At 39.7% G+C, this 22,511-nt stretch overlaps 2 protein-coding genes across 7 annotated transcripts; one reads left to right on the top strand and one right to left on the bottom strand.

Moving 5' to 3' along the window:
• The first annotated feature begins 3,343 nt into the window (after window positions 1-3,343).
• Window positions 3,344-5,626, top strand: LOC308110692 (uncharacterized protein). The gene is made up of 6 exons (XM_080465158.1): window positions 3,344-3,406; window positions 3,510-3,836; window positions 4,051-4,389; window positions 4,476-4,601; window positions 4,693-4,721; window positions 4,817-5,626. Exons 1-6 carry the CDS (start codon window positions 3,364-3,366, stop codon window positions 5,003-5,005), a joined length of 1,053 nt encoding a protein of 350 aa, XP_080321284.1. The 5' UTR covers window positions 3,344-3,363; the 3' UTR covers window positions 5,006-5,626.
• A 9,863-nt stretch (window positions 5,627-15,489) lies between these two features.
• LOC308110661 (uncharacterized protein) lies at window positions 15,490-17,249 on the bottom strand. 6 transcript variants are annotated; one of them, XM_080465094.1, is made up of 6 exons: window positions 17,190-17,249; window positions 16,777-17,103; window positions 16,333-16,686; window positions 16,127-16,255; window positions 16,017-16,063; window positions 15,490-15,942 (listed from the first exon to the last, which is right to left on the bottom strand). In XM_080465094.1, exons 1-6 carry the CDS (start codon window positions 17,230-17,232, stop codon window positions 15,808-15,810), a joined length of 1,035 nt encoding a protein of 344 aa, XP_080321220.1. In that variant the 5' UTR covers window positions 17,233-17,249; the 3' UTR covers window positions 15,490-15,807. The 6 variants fall into 6 exon arrangements, with proteins under 6 accessions (XP_080321220.1, XP_080321223.1, XP_080321222.1 ...); XM_080465097.1 differs by having other exon boundaries at window positions 15,492-15,942; window positions 16,194-16,255; window positions 16,333-16,683; XM_080465096.1 differs by having other exon boundaries at window positions 15,492-15,942; window positions 16,194-16,255.
• Between the last annotated feature and the right edge of the window lie 5,262 nt (window positions 17,250-22,511).

Raw genomic sequence — 22,511 nt, forward strand, 5'->3', positions numbered from 1 at the left:
TGTAATCTCATAAAGTGGGAGGGTCAGACATCACGACCATCTGATTGGCTTCTCATCACACTGAAGGATGTGATGAGAAACACGTCCAGGAAATACTTTGTAATACCAACCATGCACCTGAAACACATGAAACAACATCAACAGCAGGCTGTATGGTTGTATCTGTGTAAAGCTCACATGGTAAACACAAAGAGACCAACCGAAGAAGAACAGAACCTTTTTATACTGTTTGAAACCAAAACTGAAGGTTTTTCAATTTCATGTACATGATCTCTTCTACTCTTCTGTCAAATCTCATCTTTGTACAAAATGTGTACAAAATGTGTAGAGTACTGTAATTAAAGGAGTGTTTCTGTTCCTTGAGGTGTAAATAAGACAAATGAGTCTGGACCTGAGGAGCAGAAGGTCAAAAGGCTCCATATGGCTGAGAGATAGAAGTGAATCAGCAGGGAGAGGGAAGAGACAAGCGTCAGTAGTTGCTGGGCCTTCGTCACCTGCTGGGAAATGTTTGTATTGAAGGTGAGGTCAGCTGACATGTGGACAACAATGAATTTAGAACTTTGCACCCTCTTTCCTTCATGATTCTCAGTGTGATTCCATCTTCACAGTCGAGTCTCATTTCCGTGGTGTTCATGTCCTTGTTGTGTGAGAGCATCATCTTGTCCAATGCTCTTTCTTTTCTACTTCCTGTTTCAAAGTTGCCTGATATCAGTCCTATTACAGGGATGTCATCAGCAAATGAGACAACTTGATTTAAAACACTTTCATTTCCTCTCTGAATGCCATTACCTCACTAGAAGTCACCAATATGTCAGACCAGTAAATCCATGATGTTTTACTTTCCTTGGACCTCGGAAACTCGCTGCTTCCTTGGATACAACTCATTAAATGTACTGATGAATGTGTGAATCAATAGAAAAGTGTGTTAATTTGCTTCTCCTGCTGGCCATGTGTTCTTGTGAGTGTTAATACTGTTGCTTTTGCCTGAATCACAAAAAGACAAAAGTCCAGCTTTGTTGTGGTTTTGCTTTATGAGAGCAGGAGGGCAGCTTTTCTTCCTCACTCGCTCTCTGGGTGAATTTCAGGAAGTAGATGTATACCGTTATTTTTTCTATTGTTTTTTTTAAAGACACTTGTGTGTAATAAATGTACTACTTTCACTTTTCATTTTGATGAATTGATTTCAAAACGTCAGAAGAGCAGAAGTAAATCTACATGAGAGGAAGACCACATATACAAACCTGCTTACTTTTATATTTGTTTTGTTTTAAATCTCATTTTCCTGCTGTTTGTTGTTTAATAGGTTGCTCCTGACAGATGAGAGGAGGGGTTTCTACCCTTACCCTGATCTGCAAAAAAGCTTTAGTTAGATAAACACAGAATAGAAAATGAAGATATAGAAGGATGGAAAATTGTATGAATTTTTTTTCAAACTTGTCATTTCTGCTCTTAATTCTTCACACACTGTGCATTAAAAACCTTCCTTGCACTTGAAATTCATCAATACAAAAGTTCTGTGTAAACTCTTAGCATTAGTATTCCTCCATCTGTTCGCATGTTGAAGTGTCCTTGAGCAAGACACTGAACCTCAAATTGCCCCCAATGGATGGACTGTGTGCCTTGCATGGCAGTTGGTGAGTGAATGTGTGTGAATGGATGAATGTGACTAATGTTGGCTATTAAATCAGTGATATATAGATTGAAGTGAATTCCATTGACCATTGTACCATTTGATTCTAGTTTATTGGTTCAAGCTGCCTGGTGGAGTCGTGGTTAGTGCTCTCGCCTCACAGCAAGAACATCATGCTTTGAATTTGGCCCATTGCTTCTGTACAGAGTTTGCATGTTCTCCATTTCTCCATTTTCTCTGAAAGTCCAAAAACAGACATGAGAGGTTAATTGATGATCCTAAATTCTCCCTTTGTGTGAACATGAGTTGGTTTTCATTTCTTTGCTCTGTGATGGAGTGCTGACCCGTCCAGTGTGTACACTGCCTTCACCCTCAGGTAGTTGGAGTTGATTCCAGTGCCCAGCAGCCCTGAACAGGATAAAGAGGTCAATCAGATCAATGGATCATTTATTATTAGTGTCAACAAGCTGTTATTCCATTTCTGTGTCAGTTGTTTCAGTGGGGACTTATTCATCATTTTGCAAACATTTCAAAGTCCTGTTGTTCACAGAGACGATCACTAAGATCAGGAGAGACACTAAAAGCACAGCGCCTTCCCTATTTCAATGGATTTAAGTGTGTTGTTTGGCCTCTTGTTGACTTATTACTACTCCAGTGAATCCTTCTGAAATCACCATTAATCATAACAATAGTAGTTCAAATACTAGTGTGTAAAAAAGGATGTGCATGAAATCTTCCTGAAACTTGTAAAGGCAGGAGCAGGCAGGGAGGAAAGGCCTCTGCATCGAGGGCCTTGTTTAAAACACAACAAAGTTGGACTTTTGTCTTGCTGGGCTCTAATATTGTTGACACACAGAAAACATTTGTAACGTGTGGAGAAAAGTACAGATGCAGAATAATCCGTTGGTACTTTCATCCATCTTCCACACCACGTTATTCAGGTGGAGGTCACAGACTATCTGAGTTGGAACCAACACACGATGTTTGAATGGACCATGTGTTTCTCTCCATCTCCAGTCATTCTCGTTCCCACTCAGATTGTTTGGGGTCACGGTGGCAGTCAAGAAGAAAAGAAGTTCAGATATCTCAGTCACCCACAACTTCCTCCTGCTCTACTGGGGAACCTAAACCACTGTCAGACTAAACCACAGATATAATCCCTCTATTCTTCTCTATATGCACTAATTATACATTCACTTGCTTGCTCATACACAAATGTGCAGCAAATGAAAAACACATTAGTACACAAACAATATCACAAATCATTTAAACGTCTCGCATGTTTTTCCTGTTTAAATAATTCTATTTAACCAATAAAATGCTGTACCCAAGTCAACACCTGATTTGTAGATGTAACATAGCAAAACTTCACAACTTAACCAACTTGTGTTGGAATAAATCCATTTTAATGACTCCGCCTGTTCCTCCTGCTGCCCTGTGGACAATACAGACACTTTACAACCTGAACAAACAGCTTCAACCTCAATCCTCTTATAACAAATGAATAAGATGAGTTCAATGAGGACTTGAGGTCTAACGTTGTGCAGCAGCTCCTCCATGTGCTCTCTGATGAAGAGGTCGACCATCGTGTTCCTCTCACTGTCTTCATCACATCCTTCAGTGTGAAGACGAACCAATCAGATGGTCGTGGAGTCTGACCCTCCCTCTTTATGAGATGACAAAAGAAGTGGAGACGCTCTGATTGAAACAGTCAGTGGAGGATTTCTCAGAAAATGTTTGTCACATTTAGTTTTCTGTTGATGATCGCAGCGGGCTGTAAGTATTTCTACACACTTCTGATTCAGCGTATGTACATACATTAAATGAAGGAATGTTTCCGTTTGTGTATTCAATGATTGAATTTGCTTGTTTCTTTCAGGCTCCCTGAATGATCAGAACTTTAACATAACGTCTGTTAATGTCAAACAAAGTGTGACCTTTACGTGTCCTCGTACGTTTCACCACAAAGAGGTGATATTTTGGATCAGAATCATTTCTGAACAACAGCCTGAATTCTTGGGAGGAACATTTGGCTTTGATCATGAAGACGTTAATGAGACTCCTCATTTTACCACCAAACAAGGACCTGGAACTTTTATTCTGCACATTAATCAAACTCAGATGATCGACACTGGACTTTACTACTGCATACGAACTGAAAGTCTTGACATGACCTTCTTGAGAGCAGTGTTTCTAAAAGTTACAGGTAAAATGAGTTTTTGCTTCTATCTCTATTCAAAATATCAATACATGTTTTTATTTGCTCATCATAGTATTTATTTATGTTTCTACCTTTTTCATTTATACATATGTTGTTGTTTTTTACTGATACTGTTACCGATTTATATAATAGAATTTGTGAATTTAATAACTAATTTATATTTTCATTGAAATAAAACTGGTTATTTTGTGTCCTCCAGGACCCCAGTCTGTCTTCTCTGGCATCAGTCAAGCTCCTCCGTCTGAGTGGGTCCATCCAGGAGAGTCGGTGTCTCTGCAGTGTTCGGTTCTCTCTGACTCTGAGAAGAAAACATGTCCAGAACATTCCAGAGTTTACTGGTTCAGAGCCGGATCAGATCAATCTCACCCCAGTTTCATTTATACTGCTGGAGACGGTGCAGAGTGTGGAAACGCTTCACAGAAATGTTTCTATAACTTCTCTAAGAAGGTCAGTGTCTCTGATGCTGCTACTTATTACTGTGCTGTGGCTGCATGTGGAGAGATCATGTTTGGAAATGGAGCAAAACTGGACATTAAAGGTAAGTACAGACTAGTTTACTAGGAAAATGGTTTTTAAATTTCAAAAACTAAATAATCATTATCATTGAATGTTTTATTTTCTCAGATCCCAACACGAGAGCTTTGAATAAAACAGAAATAGCTCTTTGTGTTGTCTGTGTTGCTTTGGCTGCGAGTGTGACTGTTTCAGTTTATCTCATCTGGACCAAGAAGAAGAAGGATTGTAACTGTGGTAATACAAGTTTCATGAATATAATGCTAAATCTCAGTGCAGTGTTGAATTAACTAATCACATATTACACTAAATGTCTCTGTTGAAACAGATGCTGAACCGGTCAGCAGTGATCAGCAGGTAAAGTCTCAGGATGAAATAACTGGAAATCTAATTTCAGTTATTTTCATGTAAATAAAGTTGTAACATTTGTACATTTTCTTCTATTTCCTCAGAGAGAAGAAGCTTCATTGACCTATTCTGCACCAACCTTCAGCAGGAGAAAAGTCCCCAAAGCAGAAAGAGGAAACACAAACTCGGCTCAGAAAGAGACGATCTACACTCACGTCGTTTTCACCACTAAATCATTTAATCTCAATCTGATAAATGACGGTGATGTGATTTTCCTTTTATACAAAACCTGATTGCAAATATAGTTACCAGGGTGCAAGTAACAGATCATGTGGACTGTATTTGCATTTTTGTAATCAAGTAGTAATTTGGGTTACTTGTGTTATACTCAAGTACAGTTTATGCCATGTTATGTACTTTTTATATTCAATGTAAATTGCAACTAAACAAGGCCACAGTTTAAATTAATATGCCAACTTTTGGATAGTAAGTTTTACAAAATATATATTTTTTAAAGAGAAGAAATTTCCTCAAACAGAAATGATGTTGAACTTCATTATTACATGAATATACAGTAAAATGAAATGATTGCCTGCTATTAACCAAAGAAAATAAAAGTCCAGGAAAATCAACTGATATTTTGATGCATTGTGATCAATTAAAATGTATAAAAAGTAACAGCAGCTGCACTTCAGTGTTCATCACTTATCTTCCACCTCTGATAAGTAACCCAGTATACGACTTGAATTTCATGTCTCTGATAATAAAGCAAATCACATTAAACTTTACTTCAGTTAGTTTATTGAAAATATAAATATTTTCTGCTCATTTTACTCTCATTATGCAGATTATGATGTAATTTCTTCAGAAAATGTAATCCACCATGAAGTTTTGAAAATATTCTCTATTGCTCTGGACTAGTGTGTTTTTATATTTAATATTTTGTTTCTTGATTGTGACAGCGTGTTGAAGGTATCCTGCATATTTTTATCTCTTCAAAGTTTTACCATTTAAATTTCCCTTGTATGTATCAGTTCAATTTTACGGAAGAGTATTAGGGCCACTGAAGAAAAAAAAAAAGAGAAGGCTAAAAAAACAAAAACCTCATGCGCTTCAGAAAGAAAGTCGAAAATCAACGCCACAATTTCTTTTCCAGAATTCTTTCTACAAAATCTGTCCATCTACATGCCAGCTCGTGTGACTGCTTCACAATGCATCACAGGCGGTTTAATGAAGTAGTGAAAAGGTGCTTCAGATCAGGATTTTGCTCATAAACACGGTGCAGTTATAATCAGTATCAGGACTTTGCAGAGGCGGTGCCGACTGCAGTGCTGTTCTGTTGCGGACGTTCGTCGAGTACGAAGGACAAAGGCAGGGGTTCCAGGGTGCTTATAACATGTGTTATTATCAATCAAGGAAATTCTGTGTAAAATCACATGTCCATAAGCAGTAAGCAACACTATATAGTCAGAATTAAGTGATTTAATGTAATTTCATATCCATGGGCAAATGGTGAGGGATGGACAGACGTCTCTCCGTGAAAATAAATAAATAAATATCGACTTTGATTTTTGACTTTTTCTGAAGTGCATAAAGGTTGTTATTTTTTTAACCTCCCAATTAGTTTTTCTTCAATACTCTTCCGTACAAATTAAACAAATCAAAACTAAAGTTTCTTTACACATCTTGTTAATCTGCTTCAGTCAAATAGAACACAATTATTCTAACCGGTTTTCTTTTGTTACATTTATTTATTTTTATATCGACTTTCCTTTTATTTAAAAATGTGATGTTTGATCAATTTCAAATTAAGAATTTTCTATGTTGATAAAACATTTTCATTATGATATAAAACCTCTTTTAAATTCATTGTATGTGTTAAAGTAGATATGAACATAAGGTGTTCTGTCACCACAATGTGATTAGTAATAAAACCAGACGAGGAGCAGTATGACATAAAAAAGCCATGATCAAAATAATGATTACAACAGTGGCGGTGCCAGAGATTTGTTTCTGTTGGTTCTTTGGGGAAGCTCGATCTTTCAGTGACGGTGCTGGGGAATTTAGGGATCTTCAGTTTATTTTCTACTGTCGCATCGACAATATGCGCACGCTGCACCGCGCACGTCGCACACATACAGTAAAAGCTCCTCTATTTAAAACAAAACAACTGATTTTCAGAATTTTACATTTACATACAGATTCTGTCAAAACTGTCAAAAACATTGAAAACTCGCTTACTTGCCAGGCTACAAGCTCTTTTAGCTTTTAGCTCTTCTTCATTATCAAGCCCAGAAGCACCAAGGTCATTGAAGCAGCTTCTGGTACCTTTGGCAGTGTGGGCAGGTGCCAAGTCCTGCTGCAAAATGAAATCAGCATCTCCATAAAGCTCGTCAGCAGAAGGAAACATGAAGTGCTCTAAAGTTTCCTGCTAGATGGCTGCGTTGACTGTGGACTTCAGGAGACACAGTGGACCGACACCAGCAGAGGACATGGCAGCACAAATCATCTCAGACTGTGGAAACTTCACACTGGACTTCAAGCAACCTGGATTCTGAGCCTCTCCACTCTTCCTCCAGACTCTGGGACCTTGACTTCCAAATGAAAGCAAAATGTACTTTCATCTGAAGAAAGGACTTTGGACCACTGAGCAACAGTCCAGTTCTTTTTCTCCACAGCCCAGGTAAGACGCTTCTGACCTTGTCTCTTGTTCAGGAGTGGCTTTACACCAGGAAGCCACATTAGGATCCCATGTCTAGGATTGGTCTGTGCGTAGTGGCTCTTGATGCGCTGACTTTAGTAGAGCTCACTGAGAAAACCCTGCACCAAGAATTACAACTGAAGTACTGATCAAACTCATCGACACACATCCTTTTCTTATCGCACATGACACAAGAGCTGCACATCCACTATAATTAGAAAGCACTAACTCTGAACACCAGCCACACATGCTGATCACACCTCTATCAAAACAGATATTCTACCTACGAAAGGTCAAATAGTCCCTGGTGGGAAAAGAAGTGCTGCATTGGACGACATCAAGACCGACAACAGCAAGACCAATGAACAGGTATTTTTGGACAGAAATTATACGTAAAGAAGCAGCAGCTCATGAAAAGGAAGTCGGCTGTAATACAGAGACAAAGTCACAAAATAGACTAAAGAAAAGGTTCCATTGCCACCGTGCACCACCGCTTCTCCCGTCCAAACTCCACCAGAACACAGCCACCCCAGGACTCGTGTGATTTGAGTGACTGCCAGTAATGCTGCTGCTGCCACCAAATCAAAGTTAAGTGGAGCCGCCAAACATTTTTAACCTTTAAGCTCAAATAACTCTTAAAGTTTCTTTTTTAAATTTCATTTCATTTCATTTTAACAACTATCGATCCCCTTGGGACAGTTTTTGACTGAATGACCCATCGGTAGCAGCCATACAGAGAGCTGGGGGGTCCAGGGTCTTGTTCACTACAAGTTTTTGGGACTGTGGAGGAAACCCACACACACACAGGGAGAACATACAAACTCCACATCGAAAGGCCCTTGCTTGATTTCAACCTGGGCCTTCTCGCTGTGAGGTGAGAGCGCCACCTATAGAGTTTTGATATATAAACATAAACTGTGTGTCTTATGTTGCATTTTTGAAGTTTCCATTAAAATTTAGAAACATTTCATTACATGTTCAGCTGTTTCTGTACCTGATTTTAAAGGTTTCGACCTTCTTTTTCAGCATTTTTAGACTACTTTGACATTTTAGCTGTTTAAACCATTTTGGCACTTATTTAAGCAGTTTTGTCGTTTTATTTCTTTCTTCATTTTTAAGATATTTTTCTTTTAAAAATGCTTGTCATTTAATGTTTTGTTCATAATTTCTTGTGGTTTTAACTAATTTTCCTTATTTTAGCATTTTTCTTGTCTTTTTTAAAAGTTTCTTTTTAGTTAAGAGTTAAAAGTATTTTTGAAAATGACTTTGTGTGTAAATAAAATGAAAACAAGATCAAATATTTGTTTTGGTATAATTTTCTGAAAGGTGCCACTACGGAAGGGTCAAAGAGCCACATGCCAGGGGATGAGGGAGGAGAGCTTGCTTTAACCTTCTCAGTAAGTTCAGTCTGTGCTGGAGCTTCTTCACCAGAGGTCTGGACTACGACACTGGATTTTTTCTTATCAAGATAACTTCAAGGATTAACCCTGGTTTTCCGTACTACGACGCTCGCTCACTTCTCACTGGGATAATTCACCCCGACAACTTAGGCTGAATGTCTAACCTGCTCCAGAGGTCAAGTTCTGGATAAGAGGTCAGCGCTCCGCCTCTCTTGGAAAATGAGCTGCTCATTCTTAATGATGGTGATTGGTGCTCGGGTTTTGAGCTGAGCTGCAGCTGAGCGGAAATGAGAAATTAATTTAGAGCAATCTTTTTGACATGATAAAATAAATCCTGGTCACTGAGGCTTTGAAGGATGTTTTTGTTCTTGAATTGTTCCAAGTCTGTTTATCTCCATGAGGGTTGATCTGTCATAGTGAGGTTAATGATCACACCTGACAGAACTGCAGAAACATGAATTTATGGAACACAGAGCTACTCGTGCCATCACGGTGATGAATAATATTCCAACACAAAAAACATTCACACAAGAGAAACTCAAGAAAACAACTGGATGAAAAATATAAACTAAAAGAAGGTCAGTGAGGAAGTTCAGCATGAAACGTTTCTACTGTAATGAAGTGAAACTGAGTGATCACAGTGCCGTTCGTTTATATTGCCAGTGAATTAATATTGTATAATCTCATGAAGTCACACATTAAGGAATGGTCTGGCTTTGAACACAGCAGCAGTGTTGCTTTTAGCTGCAGGATGTGTTTTAATTAGTCATATTCTCAGAGAATAACTGCTCCTTCAGTAATCTGTAAACTGCTCTGCAGGATTTCTCCACGTGTGATTGGTCAGACGCTGCAAACTCCGCCCCTTTCATGTGAATGTGTACACGTAGGTCTGAGTAGAACTAGTGAGTTGATAACCTGCTTCGTAGTAACGGTGATCAGGATCGTGCCCGTCTGGATCAGTCAACCCAGGAAACAGAGACATCCTGGATATGTTGATCAGGGTTCGTAGTACAGGCCTCTGATTGGATGTTTATGTGTTCCAGGTGAGGTCAGCTGAGGTTTGGACATGCAGGGGGATGGAACACGGACAGCACAGGGTTCATTCTGGTTCCATCTTCTCAGTAAGTTTTCTTGGTCTTTGTGGTGTTTTGGTTATATGATAATCTAGTAAAATGCTTCAGTACTAGAATGTTCCATCTGTTTTCTATCCTCTCATGATGGTGTCATCAGCAAATGTGATGAGTAAAGCCAACACTGTATGACAGTATGACTCCTTCAGCTGACATGATCCAGAACTCACCAAAATGATGTGCCCTGATAGTTTTTTTAGTTTGTGCAATAAGAGAATTTCTTTTAACACAATTTGGTTGACACATCTCAGTGCATATTATTATTAGACTTTAGAAACCCAAACAGCTTTCAGTATTGCAGAGTTTAAATAATAAATACTTTCTCCATGTTCAAGAAAAGTTTAGTGATTAATGTTTCTGTGTAGTGAGACATGTTGTATAAATGGTGTTTTATAGTTTAATAGTACTACCTCTTGGAGTTTCAGTTTTTGTACTGACAGCTCTGTCATCATGTGGATTGTGGGTCAAACCTAAATCCTACTGTTCTTGTGAATGAAATACATTTTAATGTGTCTTGATTTATAATGGGAAATAATGAGGGCAAGACCAGGTTATTGGATGATGTTTTTTTCTCAGAGAGAGTCTGTGTTTGTCCTGTGATGGACTGCTGACCTGTCCATGGAATAACCTGTCTTCACCTGGGATGAGCTTCAGCACTGTTGGAACCCGGCCTTGGGCCTGCTGGTCCCTCCCGGTCCGTTGATCCTTGGTTGTCTAAAAAAGTCTCAAGACAGCAAGATACGTTTGACCATTTATTTGAGTAAATGAAGCCAAATGCAATGAGCAGCGCTGGACACCAAGTGAACTCACGCAGGAGCACACCCAGAGTGTGTCTCGAACTTCCAGGGACTGACAGTTTTCTTCTGGGCGTAGGCCTCGCCCCGACATTGGGTTGGTCTTTTTGACGTCTGTTTCCAAGCGAAATCAGACGTCGCATGTTTGATGAAAGTGTGTGTGTGAGTTGTTTTGCCCGGAGAAGTTATTGAGGCGAACTAATGAGTCTACAAATCTTTAGTCGTTCTTATCTCAAGGACACCGTGACTCCCCAGCAAGAGCTTCCTGCAGGGGTTTTACTTAACTGGTACGGACGTCCTGATGACTCCCTGGTTCAGGCAGTTTTCTGTTGTTCAAACTTCGAGTAGCATTGTAGCTCAGTTAAGCATATTACTTGCCATCGCTTCAGCACTCGTGGTTAAAGCAGTATAAAAGATTGATGGAGAAACAATTTCTATTTAGTTTATTGTACTTGTCATTTGTGCTTCTTTTCATCCAGTTATTGTGTGTTAACAGTGTTGCTTGAACCTGAAACTCAGCCAGACTGAAGCAGAACTTTGTTGTGGTTGAGCTTTTAGAGAAGCACTTTGCACTCATTTAGTGCGGACAGCTTTTCTTCCTGTCTCACCCTCTGCTTACATTTCAGGAAGTTGAACATGCAGCATTCTTTCAAAGACACATATACATTTGAATGACTATAATCAATGATAATTCAACTAAAACTAAACTACAGTAATTATAGGAGTTGAAGTAAATGCACTTGAGTTGCACAATCCAAACCTACTGAGTTGAATGTTTTCTTTTTTCTTTTTTTTAACATATATTCCTGCTTATTTGGGTTTTCATTGGTAGCTCCTGACACATGGAGGGGATGTCTTCATCTTTCACTTGTTCTATCATGAGCTTATCTGCACAAACCAGGACTTGAAACCATAATTTAGTGTGCAGTATTTGACAGAGGGTGTGAGTACCATCCTGTTTATAGCAACAAAACCAAAAACTCACCAGGCACCACTTTTACTTCCTGTGTCAATAATTTAACGTGTTACTGGAAGGCAACCACTTTGGGATGAGAAGAATAAAGATATAGTGAAAGGAAACCGATGCACACACAAGGACAACATGCAAACTCCACACAGAAAGAAGCCACTGTCTGTATATAAAGGTAATTTATCTCTACTGTATTGTTGATGCTTTTCTTTTGTTTTAAGTTCATAATTCCATTTCTGTGAAGAACAGGCGTTATGGCATTTTCAACAATCATGCAGAACTTGACGTAACCCTTGTGGCAGCTTGTTATGAAATGCTTGAAAATAGTGTATTTTATTAATGAATGATTGATTAGAGCTGTCTAAAATAATATGTGTACGCCACAAGTTGATTTTCAACTGGCTGATGTTACTTCAGCTGAACTTACTGAGTGACTCAGTCATTAGAGTGAGCCACCGTTCAGCTTTTGTGTAATAGCAGTATATATTAATATAGGTCTGTGCCCATTTTTAAGACACTGGAGTTCGCTTTTCAAGTGACTAGTCGTGTTTTATTTTCCATCAATGGCTTTAAAAATAACTCTGTTATTTAGCTGTGTATCAACACGTTAACAAACATGTCCAATTTAAACAGCCATTACTGTTTCTAAACCTGCTAAGCTGAACCTCTTTGCAGCCCACTCACTTTATATGTGGTTGAATCACCAAGCTTGTTCTCAGTAAACAGCTCCAGTGATGGTTAGAAGCTGCAGAAATGTCCAACCACAACTCTGGTGTGAGCGTGAAGCAGCTGCATGTGGCTCTGCTGCTCAGTGTTCCAACGAAACACAGAGTCCTGTGACACCAGGAAAACAAAATTAATTACTCCTAAAAACATGTAATAACTTTTCTTTCTGACAGATAATTATATCTGAGGCACAACATGTTTGTTTGGTGTTTTTTATTTTTCAGTCCTCTCTGCTGTTTCTCCTACACGCTGTGGTGGACACACATTGTAAAGCCACACTGTCATAAACGTGATAGTTTCAATGAAACACAACTTTAACTATGAAGGTGTGACTTGTTTGTGCGTTTAAAAAAAGCTTTGAGTTCAATTCAACTTTATTTATACAGCGCTGAATACAACAAAGTTATTTCAGGGCACTTTTACAGAGAAAACCCAACAAATCCACATGAGCAAACAGTGAGTGAGTGTCATGGTTTTACAGGGTGAACCCAAACGCAGACTCAGCCAGTTATTGAAAACCAAGTTTATTGCAAACAAAAATCCATGGAACACAAGGAGACACAAGGGCGACGAGACGAGAGGAGCGATGGGATGACCAGAGGCAAGACAAGTGACAAGGAGACAAGATATGTTGACAAGACGATTCGACAACGACAACAGAGGGAGAGGAGTTTAAATCCACAAGGAAGGGGTGGACACAAGTCGAACATTGGTTAATTGGAAACACGAGGTGAGACACACAGAGGCAGACTCAGAGACCTGACAGTGAGTGAGTGAGTGAGTGAGTGAGTGAGTGAGTGAGTGAGTGAGTGAGTGAGTGAGTGAGTGAGCGAGTGAGCGAGTGAATGAATTCTGAACATGTAAAAACAGAAGAAAGAAAACAAACAAACTATAAAGAAAAACATCAGAATAAGTAAAGCAAAAATATTTATTTTTTAGCCATAGCACACTCCTTTTTTCATATTTGGCACTAACTTTACATGCTCGAAAGCAGGTAGGAAGAAGTACAGACATATTTAATGCTACCCCTTTGTACAGTCATTATTTGTGTTTTTAGTCACGCAATATTATTGTATCTTAATTTATCTTCAATATCATCATAGAACTACACCCAAGTATCTACAGTGATACTTATACACACACTACAAAACATTCATCAGTCAGCAATCAATCAATCTATGTGACACCATAGTACTCCATGGGCCAGAGGCCAATATGGATCCGTCTGTGTGGGCAAAGGCTATCATATATTTTATGAAAGCCGACAGTCTCAGGTGTCTGAAAATGCATGATAACCTTATCAACTTGGTAGTTTTTAGAAATTACAGCTCGGCAAAGATCGGAAATTGTGAAAAAATATGGCAAACTGTGAAAATGTAAAATTGGAATAGCTCAGCATACAAAAGTGATATACATTTGCAATATATGCCGACTTATAGGTTATTTGATATGGGGAATTCGTTTATTTAATTAACGGTCAAGGTCATGCTCAAAGGTCAAGGGCAATGTCAAAAAACATGCAAAATGAAGGATATGACTTCATTTAACATGCTCTAGATACCACCACATATATTTTATAGCTCCAACAGTAATATAATCTTGAAGGCAAGGCTATGGGCTTTCAGGAAATGTGTCATATGCAGTAATATGTGTAATTTTTCCAATCTTTGCCGAGCTGTCATTTCTGAAAACTACCAAGTGGAAAAGGTCATCATGCATTTTCAGACACCTGAGGCTGTTTGCTATTTTCTTGTGCAGGGAAGGAACGGAGCGGTTCGGAGCAGTACAGCAAAGCAGACCAAATACTGTATGTGACGTTGCAACAGTAATCTCAGCCGGGGCGACAGATCTGGACCTTATGAATCCTCTGTTGTTGTTTACATCCTCCGCTTTGCACGAGTTGTTCAGTTAGTTCAGTTATCGGAAAAGCGTCCACCTTTGGAGCGGTATTTTCAGGGAAATCCCAAATTCTTGCGGTGGAAACCCGAAGCATAACGGACTATATCAGTCCATTCCCGCCCTTTTTGTGCGGTGGAAACACGCCTATAGTGACACACGGTGAGTGAGAAAGGAAAAAAGCTCAGTGTCGGTCCTATGGCAGCTTCACTACTTCAGTAAACTTTATCAGGAAGCAGTGAACACATGACCCAGATTCCTGGGGCGACTGCGGCTGCGTTGGGGAAGTCGTCTTTTAATCTGAGAGTTTCTGTTCAATCTCTAATCTCGAGACACGGAGCCACACAATGCATGAGAACCTCACATAGACACATGACTTGTGCGTCGAGGCCCAGCCAGCGGTTAGTTTACACTTGCTCAGGATTCTATTCAATCTTGTTTAAGATGACGCTTTAATGGGCTTCCTCCAAAAGTGCAGTTAGAAATATAACTTGTGAGGTCCAAGCACGTATCGCTCTGCTTCATTCAGCTGGAATATTTTACCACAAGGTGATAAAATAAGAATATCTAAAGATTGATATTGATCTGGATTGGATAAGATACTTTTACAAGTAACTCAAACAAAACTAATCATTTCTTTTTTACTTTGAACAGCAGCTCTGACACCCTGAGGAGAAATGAATCGTTTTCATTTCCCAAAAGTTTAGCATTTAGACAGCAACTTTTGAAAATGATGTTTATTTACACAGTAAGGGCAGCAATGCTGAAAATGATATGATTTCATTATGGGCCACTAGTGGGTGCTGTTTTGTAACATGCATATGCACTTATATACGCTATAAACATTAATAATGATAGAACACGGACATTCTAGTGGACAGACGACCAAGTTGGATTGTTATTACTGTGACTGTCAAAATAAAAGTACCAAGTCCCAGGAGAATATGGACTGGGAGTCATGACACCATGGAGGAAACATTGTTCTGATTGTCCTGCTACTGAGCATGTGCAGGAAACTATAGTTCTACTACAGTACATACACATATGGTGTAGTTGCGTTTCAGAGAAGTTGTGTTTTCCTCCGTCTATATGGAGACAGAGTCTTTTTGAAAAGTTGTGTTTTCAGTGGCTCTGAGCCCAAAACTCAACAAAAGTTTTTAGTTAGGACTTTATTGTGTGAACAGGGCCTGAGAATGAAGTTCATGCAATAAATTCTAAACTAACACCGTAAATCCTGTTCAGGATGTTTGCATGTTTCACGGAGGCCAGTCATGCAGAGCAGAGCAGAATGATGGAGGATGTTACAGAGCAGGATTCATCAACTCAACACATCTGGACACGTTTGCCAAACATAACAAGATTTCAGTGGTAATACATTCATTTTTATTCAAAGTATATGTGTAGTTTAGAAAATATCTGTACAAAATCCTTCAGTATTGAAACTTCAGTTACTATATTTACATCATTAGTATAACTCACTAATCCAGCCCAAAGGCCTTGACAGCAGTATAGATTCTCTCTCTCTCTGCTGCTTTTTGGACCCTGTTTGAACCTTTTCTGGGCTTCATGACGGTAAAGACAACTGCAGAATAAACCCACATGTTCTGGTGTTTCTGCGGAAAGAAAATGCTTTCAATAGTTTTACTTTTTCAAAGGTTAACTGTCACTTAAATTACTTGTAATTTACCAGATGACTCCTCCAACCACCGCTGTGCTTCTGTAGGTCATGGGATGCTGGATTAGAACAAAACACAAGCAATGGTAGTCACACACACACACACACACACACACAGTTACCTTTGCAGTGATCACATGTGCTTTTGATGACGGTGTAGACGAGGAAGGCCGTGACCATCAGACTTACAGCCAAGACGCCACACAGCAGGAAAACAACTGTATAGACTTGCTGTGAACACAAACTGCTTCCTGAAGCAATTCAAAATATGAATTACAAACTGCTCAAATAATATGTTTTGGATTTGTTTTTCTCAATATTTCATCACCGTTGAAATCCAGTTCAGTCCCATTTCCAAATAATATCTGCCCACATGTGGCCACAGCACAGTAGTAAGTCCCAGCGTCGGAGGAGGTGACGCTTTTAGAGAAGTGATAAAGGCATCTTCTCTGAGCGTCAGATCTTCTCTCACATTCATCCCAGCTGTTTGCGTCGGTGTAGACAATGTCTGGATGAGACGTTTGCGAGCCGCCTCGGAGCCAGAACACCCTGACATCTCCTGAACACGCTTTGTTCTCAGAGAAGACCGAACACTGAAACGTCACTGGTTCTCCGAGGACGACTGATTCTGACACGGTTGACTGCTGAACGGTGAAGTCCGGTGTCCTCTGACTGTGGCCTGCTTGATGTCAGATTTGTAAAAGGTATGAGTTTGGACATTTTTGGAAAAGAAAATTGAGACACGCAAGCTCATGACTACTCACATAATTACCTTTCACTAGCAAATATGTGGCACTCCACTCAGTTTTAATCCACTCCACGGACCCACAGTGATACATCCCTTCATCCTCTTCAACGGTCTTCACTATGGTCAAGTTGCTAAGACTTTTGCCGATCGTAACCTCCCATCTGGAGTTTGAAAACCCGGGCGCATACATGGGTGTGGTGGATTGCCACAGCGTCACAATGTTCTCCAGAGTTTCCCCGACACGCTGCCTGTACCAGTGGAGCTCCATCCGGCTGACCTCTGCAGTGGCTAAAGCACAGGAAATGGTGGCTGGTTCACCAAGACCAACCCAAGTCACTGGAGCCAGAGCATCTGCTTTTCATCAAGACAAACACAGCACGTGGACTTATTTAGAAAGTGTGCGATTTAGAGAAACATTGCAGAAAGTAAACACTCACGTCCAGGATGGAGAAAAAGCAGTGCGAGCCACAACGTGATCATCTTGACTTCGTCTCTTGTGAGGAAGCTTGAAGACTTTTCAGAGACTGAAGGAGTTGAGCTGAACACATCTGATTGGACATTGCAGAGCGTTTCCTTCACAGAACATTTCCTGTCACACTTTGTCCTGGACTGCTTTTCACTGTTGGAGGTGTGGTCGTCTTCACTCTTTTGACTCTGACAAAGTGACTTGTGTGTTTCTGTGGTCATGACCAGAATTCACCTATTTTTCATTTATTCATTCATTTTTGATGGTGTTGTACCTTATGTTTTGTTTTTCCGCGTTTGCAAATTTTACCTGACTTATATTAAGTGTTCACTCGTCCCCATCAATATTCCGTCAATAGGTTGAAACTAATCTGTCCACCAATGGCCGAAGCCCAGCTCATATTCCCTATTTGTGGGGAAACAATGCAACGTTTTGTGAATTCTGCTTCTCAATGATCAGAAGTGCTGCTGACAAGGAATCTAAATGTTTCCCTGTGGTAACGTTTCTGACACATCCTGCTTAAAATCAACAAGGTCAAAAGGAGGCCCCGCTTTCTCAGTCTGTATTCATACTGAACATCAAGATGAAGCCAGCGTTCACCCTAAAGGAGATTTCTCTCCTGGGTTATCTATGAGAATAACTTACCTTTTGCCCAGGGGTCAGCTTGGGTGAAGTCCGGCTCGCTGCGACTCTCACTTGAGTAAAACTGGTGAATGATGAAGAACAAATGAGTTAAAGGATGTCGCCACATTCTCTTGTCATCTGATGTGTTGAAGCTTCTTCATCTGATTGTTTACACCTGATGTTCTTCAGAAATGTTGCTACTTCTAATTTTAAATATATCTGGATTCCTTCCATTTAAAAATATCAAAATGTTCACTTTATTCACCTGTGCAATTGCAATTTATGCAATTTGTTGTATTTTTTTTAACAAGATCTAAATTTCAGCTTTTGTTAAACTTGAATTTCAAACAACATTACATATATTTAGTTATCTCTATCAATCCATTTACAATCCAATTAACTACAAAACCAACAGTCTACAGATATATTCCAGCCTTCACTGGCCTCCAAAGATCTTTTTAAAGTTTAATTCTGTCACTTATTTCTGTTACTTCTCTTCATGCTGTATAGTATGAAACACCTCTCCCCCAAAGCTATTCTCTCCAAAACCTCTGAATCACACATTTCAAGAGAACACGGGTTCTTTTGGAGCTTTAATTGTCTGTGATATCTTCATATTACTGACATTGTAAAGTAAGTAAAGTAAACTTTATTTATATAGCACCTTTCCCAGATATGGATCACAAGGTGCTTGGCAGCACTAAAAACTGAAAGATAAAACAGAGATGAGATCAGTTAAAACACAGAGGCAATAATGACATAAAGAGTTGAGCTGCTGCAGGTAAAAGGCCTCTGTGAATAACCACTGTTTTTTTAAGAGAGAGACAGAGAGAGAGAGAGAGAGAGAGAGAGAGAGAGAGAGAGAGAGAGAGAGAGAGAGAGAGAGAGGTGGGTGATAACAAAAAGGAATCACTTTTTGGTGCCTTGTAGTTTCTCAGCTGTGTAGATGTGTGGAAAGTTAAGTTGTGACTGTGCTTCTAAAAAGGTGTGAATTCAAAGTGAGGTCCTCTTCCTGTCTCACTCTCTCGCTGTCGTCTCAGACCTGAAAAAAGTAACAAACAAAGAAAGTGTGGTTCTACGCCCTCACTAAAGCCAGGGACCAACCACCAAACTGTCAGCTTCTATGAATACAGCTCAGGACAGAGAGTGAAGTCAGAGTTGAACACATACATCTGACATCTGACAAACGTTTGCTTCTCAGATAAAAATCAAATCAATTGTATTCTGACTAACAGGAAATTCTCTAAATCTGAGGCCCGGCAGCTGATTGAATCCAGCCGGCATAATAATCATATGAAGTGTAATAATGACAAAGAAAATATTGACAGAAATGTTTAATTTTTCATTTACTTCATGTACTGGAGATTTGCTGAGAGATCAGTAAATGCTGGATGTCTTTGCTTGAGGAGGAGTCAAATCAAACTATGAAGCTCTTTGTGATGAAAAAAAAATGCAGATTTAATGTTGCAAAATAATCCATGAAAAATTGTTAAAAATGTCATAATCCTGAAATTGCTCTTGTTTTGTTCAGTTAATTTCAACTGGTTCAGGTTTTGTAAAAAATATATCAAATGTAAACTTTCCAAATGTTATTGTGTCTGCAAAAACAAAAGAGTGAGGAAAGCATTGATTGGGCCCTCGACCACAGTGAGGTTTACCCTCTGCTTTAAGTATAACCAGACCACATGGCTGCAAACTCAACCTTCCTATTTCTCTTGTAGTTGTGTAGAATAGAAAATGACAACAAGAGAACATGGAATACATTTTACTCAATTGATGCCATTGAGAAACCAGCTATTTTAATAACTTAGGAAAGATTCAATCTGGCCAATTTTTCATTTGAGTTAATCCACCAAAACCCCATGATGAGATTATACTGCCTGTATCAGTGTGATTAAAATCTGGCATCATGTTGGGGGAAGTTTGTTTATTGCTCTTGACCTTGAATCCCTCCCACAGTGGAAAACAGGCAACTAAATGTGAAACTTTGAATGACTGTATCAGTCTGACCGTCTGATTGATCGGCCACCTTGTAAATGAGATGTGTACAGTTTATTTACCAACTGAACAACAACAACAACAACAACAACAACATAGAAAAAGTGCCAGCCCTTTCAGTCTATATTAAACTCAGCCTTCTGAAGAGGTTTCCGTGGCTCTTCTCTTCTTGTCAGTTTCCTCCTGACACCATATCCTGTGGAAGCCCAGAGCCATGTCAGTTCTAAGTAAACAACTTGAGTGGTTGGTCAAACGGTGCAGAAATAGCTCACCACAGTGTGCCTGCCAGCGCGGATGTTCAATGTGGCTTTGACTTGCATCGTCTACCTGAAGGCGCTGTGCGTTCACAGACGTTAGGAAAGGTAGTTAATGACAACTTCTCTCAGTTTCATTTCTTGACGACTGTACATGAATCTTTTATAATGGATCTTCAACTTATGAAGCAGAAACAAAAGGTCACACACTTAGACTATGAAATGTCGTTACTGACTGAAGTACACGGACATTCTAGTGGACAGATGACCAAGTTGGATTACTATTACTGGAGACTCTCAACTATAAAACTACCAAGTCCCAGGAGAATATGGACTGAGGGTGATGACACTTGTGCGTGTGCAGAACTATTCCTAAGCTGTGGTGCACATATAGCAGCGTTTCAGTAACGTTGTGTTGATTTTAACAATCTTATAAGACACAGCCAGCAACACTGTACGACATAAACTAAGCCAAGACATGAAGTTTGCTGTGTGCAGACTGTAGGAAACGAAAGCCTCCAGAGTGTGGAGACGCCCCGTCCATATTCTCCTGGGACATCAGATGTACTCGTAATCGTTAATGTTTAGAGCATATTGTTCTGTGTGTGTGTGTGTGTGTGTGTGTGTGTGTGTGTGTGTGTGTGTGTGTGTGTGTGTGTGTGTGTGTGTGTGTGTGTGTGTGTGTGTGTGTGTGTGTGTGTGTGTGTGTGTGTGTGTTTTCAGGATTTCTGCCATTTCATGTAAATGGTCATTGTTTTCAAAATGTTGCCTTGAAAACAATTTTTCTGAACAAAACGTTAAAAGCGATGTGTTTTCACTTGATATGTTGACGTGTAAACGGGGTCTCACTCTAAACTGAAAACCCACATGTTTATTCAACACTTTGGTTTGAATGCTTCACATAAACCCTGCTGTGTTCTCTGACTGGGTTTTTCTACTGAACAAGATCTTGATGTCAGCACTGAGGTCTTCTCACAAACTCAACACAAACTCTCCCAAAACACTCCAAATTCATCTTTATCTTTGTCTGGAGTGATTAAAACCTGCAGTAACATAAGTGTTTTAATCTGGTTTTATATCCATCTTTAAACACACAAATGCATCAAAAGGATTTCCGTACTAAAACCTTCAGCTTAATGAGCAGTTACAGAGAGAACTGACCTTTGTTTCAGGAGACGTGCCAGCAGGGCCCAGTGGAAACATCCTCAACCACATTTCCACTATGTGGTGGACCGCGTTCACTCAATAGACGGCTCTTTTCCTTTTGTTTGCACTGTGATGCTCGGTGCATGTAGCAGACCAATACACAGTGCGTGGTGACAACCAACTGCAAAGTTTGTTCTGTGGTCAAAGGTGTTTAAAAATCCACTTGTACTCAAGTGACTGCAGTTTAAATATGTTTTGATTGCTTTTATTGCATTGTTTAAGGTCCAGGGTTTTTGTGATTTTGACTAGTTTTTCTCTTGTGGGAATCCAGTTCAAGAAGTGATTCTAAAAGGTCCATTTGTTTAAAAAACTGGACCATTGGGATCATTGTGAACTGTAAAATCTCTATTGTTGGATTAAATGCTAGTTAGTATGTGACATGTGACTTTTACTCAGTGAGAAATCATCAAAACTTGTGACTGATGTGTGATCCTGTGATGCTCTAATTGAAGACATAGTTCATGTAACATATGTTTTGGAGAAAGGTTTACAATTCCTTACAGTGTGTAAAGAAAGAGTAGAGCAACATTATGTAGGGAAGAGTTCATGTATGTGTATGTTTATGTAAATGAAACAGGAGTAATTAGAGCAGCGTGAATATGTGTAATCTGTTCTGTGTAGTGTTTTTAAGTCATGTCTGGAAGAACCAGATTAAGAGTTGGGTGGCAGCGGGGAAGAGGGAGTTTTTGAATGTGGAAGTCCTGTATTTCACACTTGTGTACACTTCAGTGTGAGCGGCCCATGCTGAGGGTGGGTGGAGTCCTAGAGGATGGAGGCAGCTCTGCGGTGGACTCTGCGGTGAATTGTGCTCTGCACGGAGGGCAGTGGAGTCCTCTGCAGGCGCTCTGGGTAGCAGCAGTAGTGCTGCTGTACAACGCCCTGCTGCAACTGAAGGGTCGAGAGCTTGAAACAAAACATTAGAGGGACAAAAATGGGCGGGACTGAGGACGAGAAGTGTGTGTGTGTGTGTGTGTGTGTGTGTGTGTGTGTGTGTGTGTGTGTGTGTGTGTGTGTGTGTGTGTGTGTGTGTGTGTGTGTGTCAGTGTCAGTGTCAGTTCAGCTTCATTTAGAGCAGCAGTGGCTCCAACATTAGAACTCTTTTAGGTTCTAGACTTGGGAATCCTGTTCCTCCTGTCGATCAAACATCGTGGAACCAGGATGAGAAAAGTCTCTCACCATAATCTTAACTTTTTTTAAAGCATTCAAACTCC

Source organism: Lipophrys pholis (genome assembly GCF_963383615.2).
Source record: "Lipophrys pholis genome assembly, chromosome: 6".
Lineage (NCBI taxonomy): Eukaryota > Metazoa > Chordata > Actinopteri > Blenniiformes > Blenniidae > Lipophrys > Lipophrys pholis.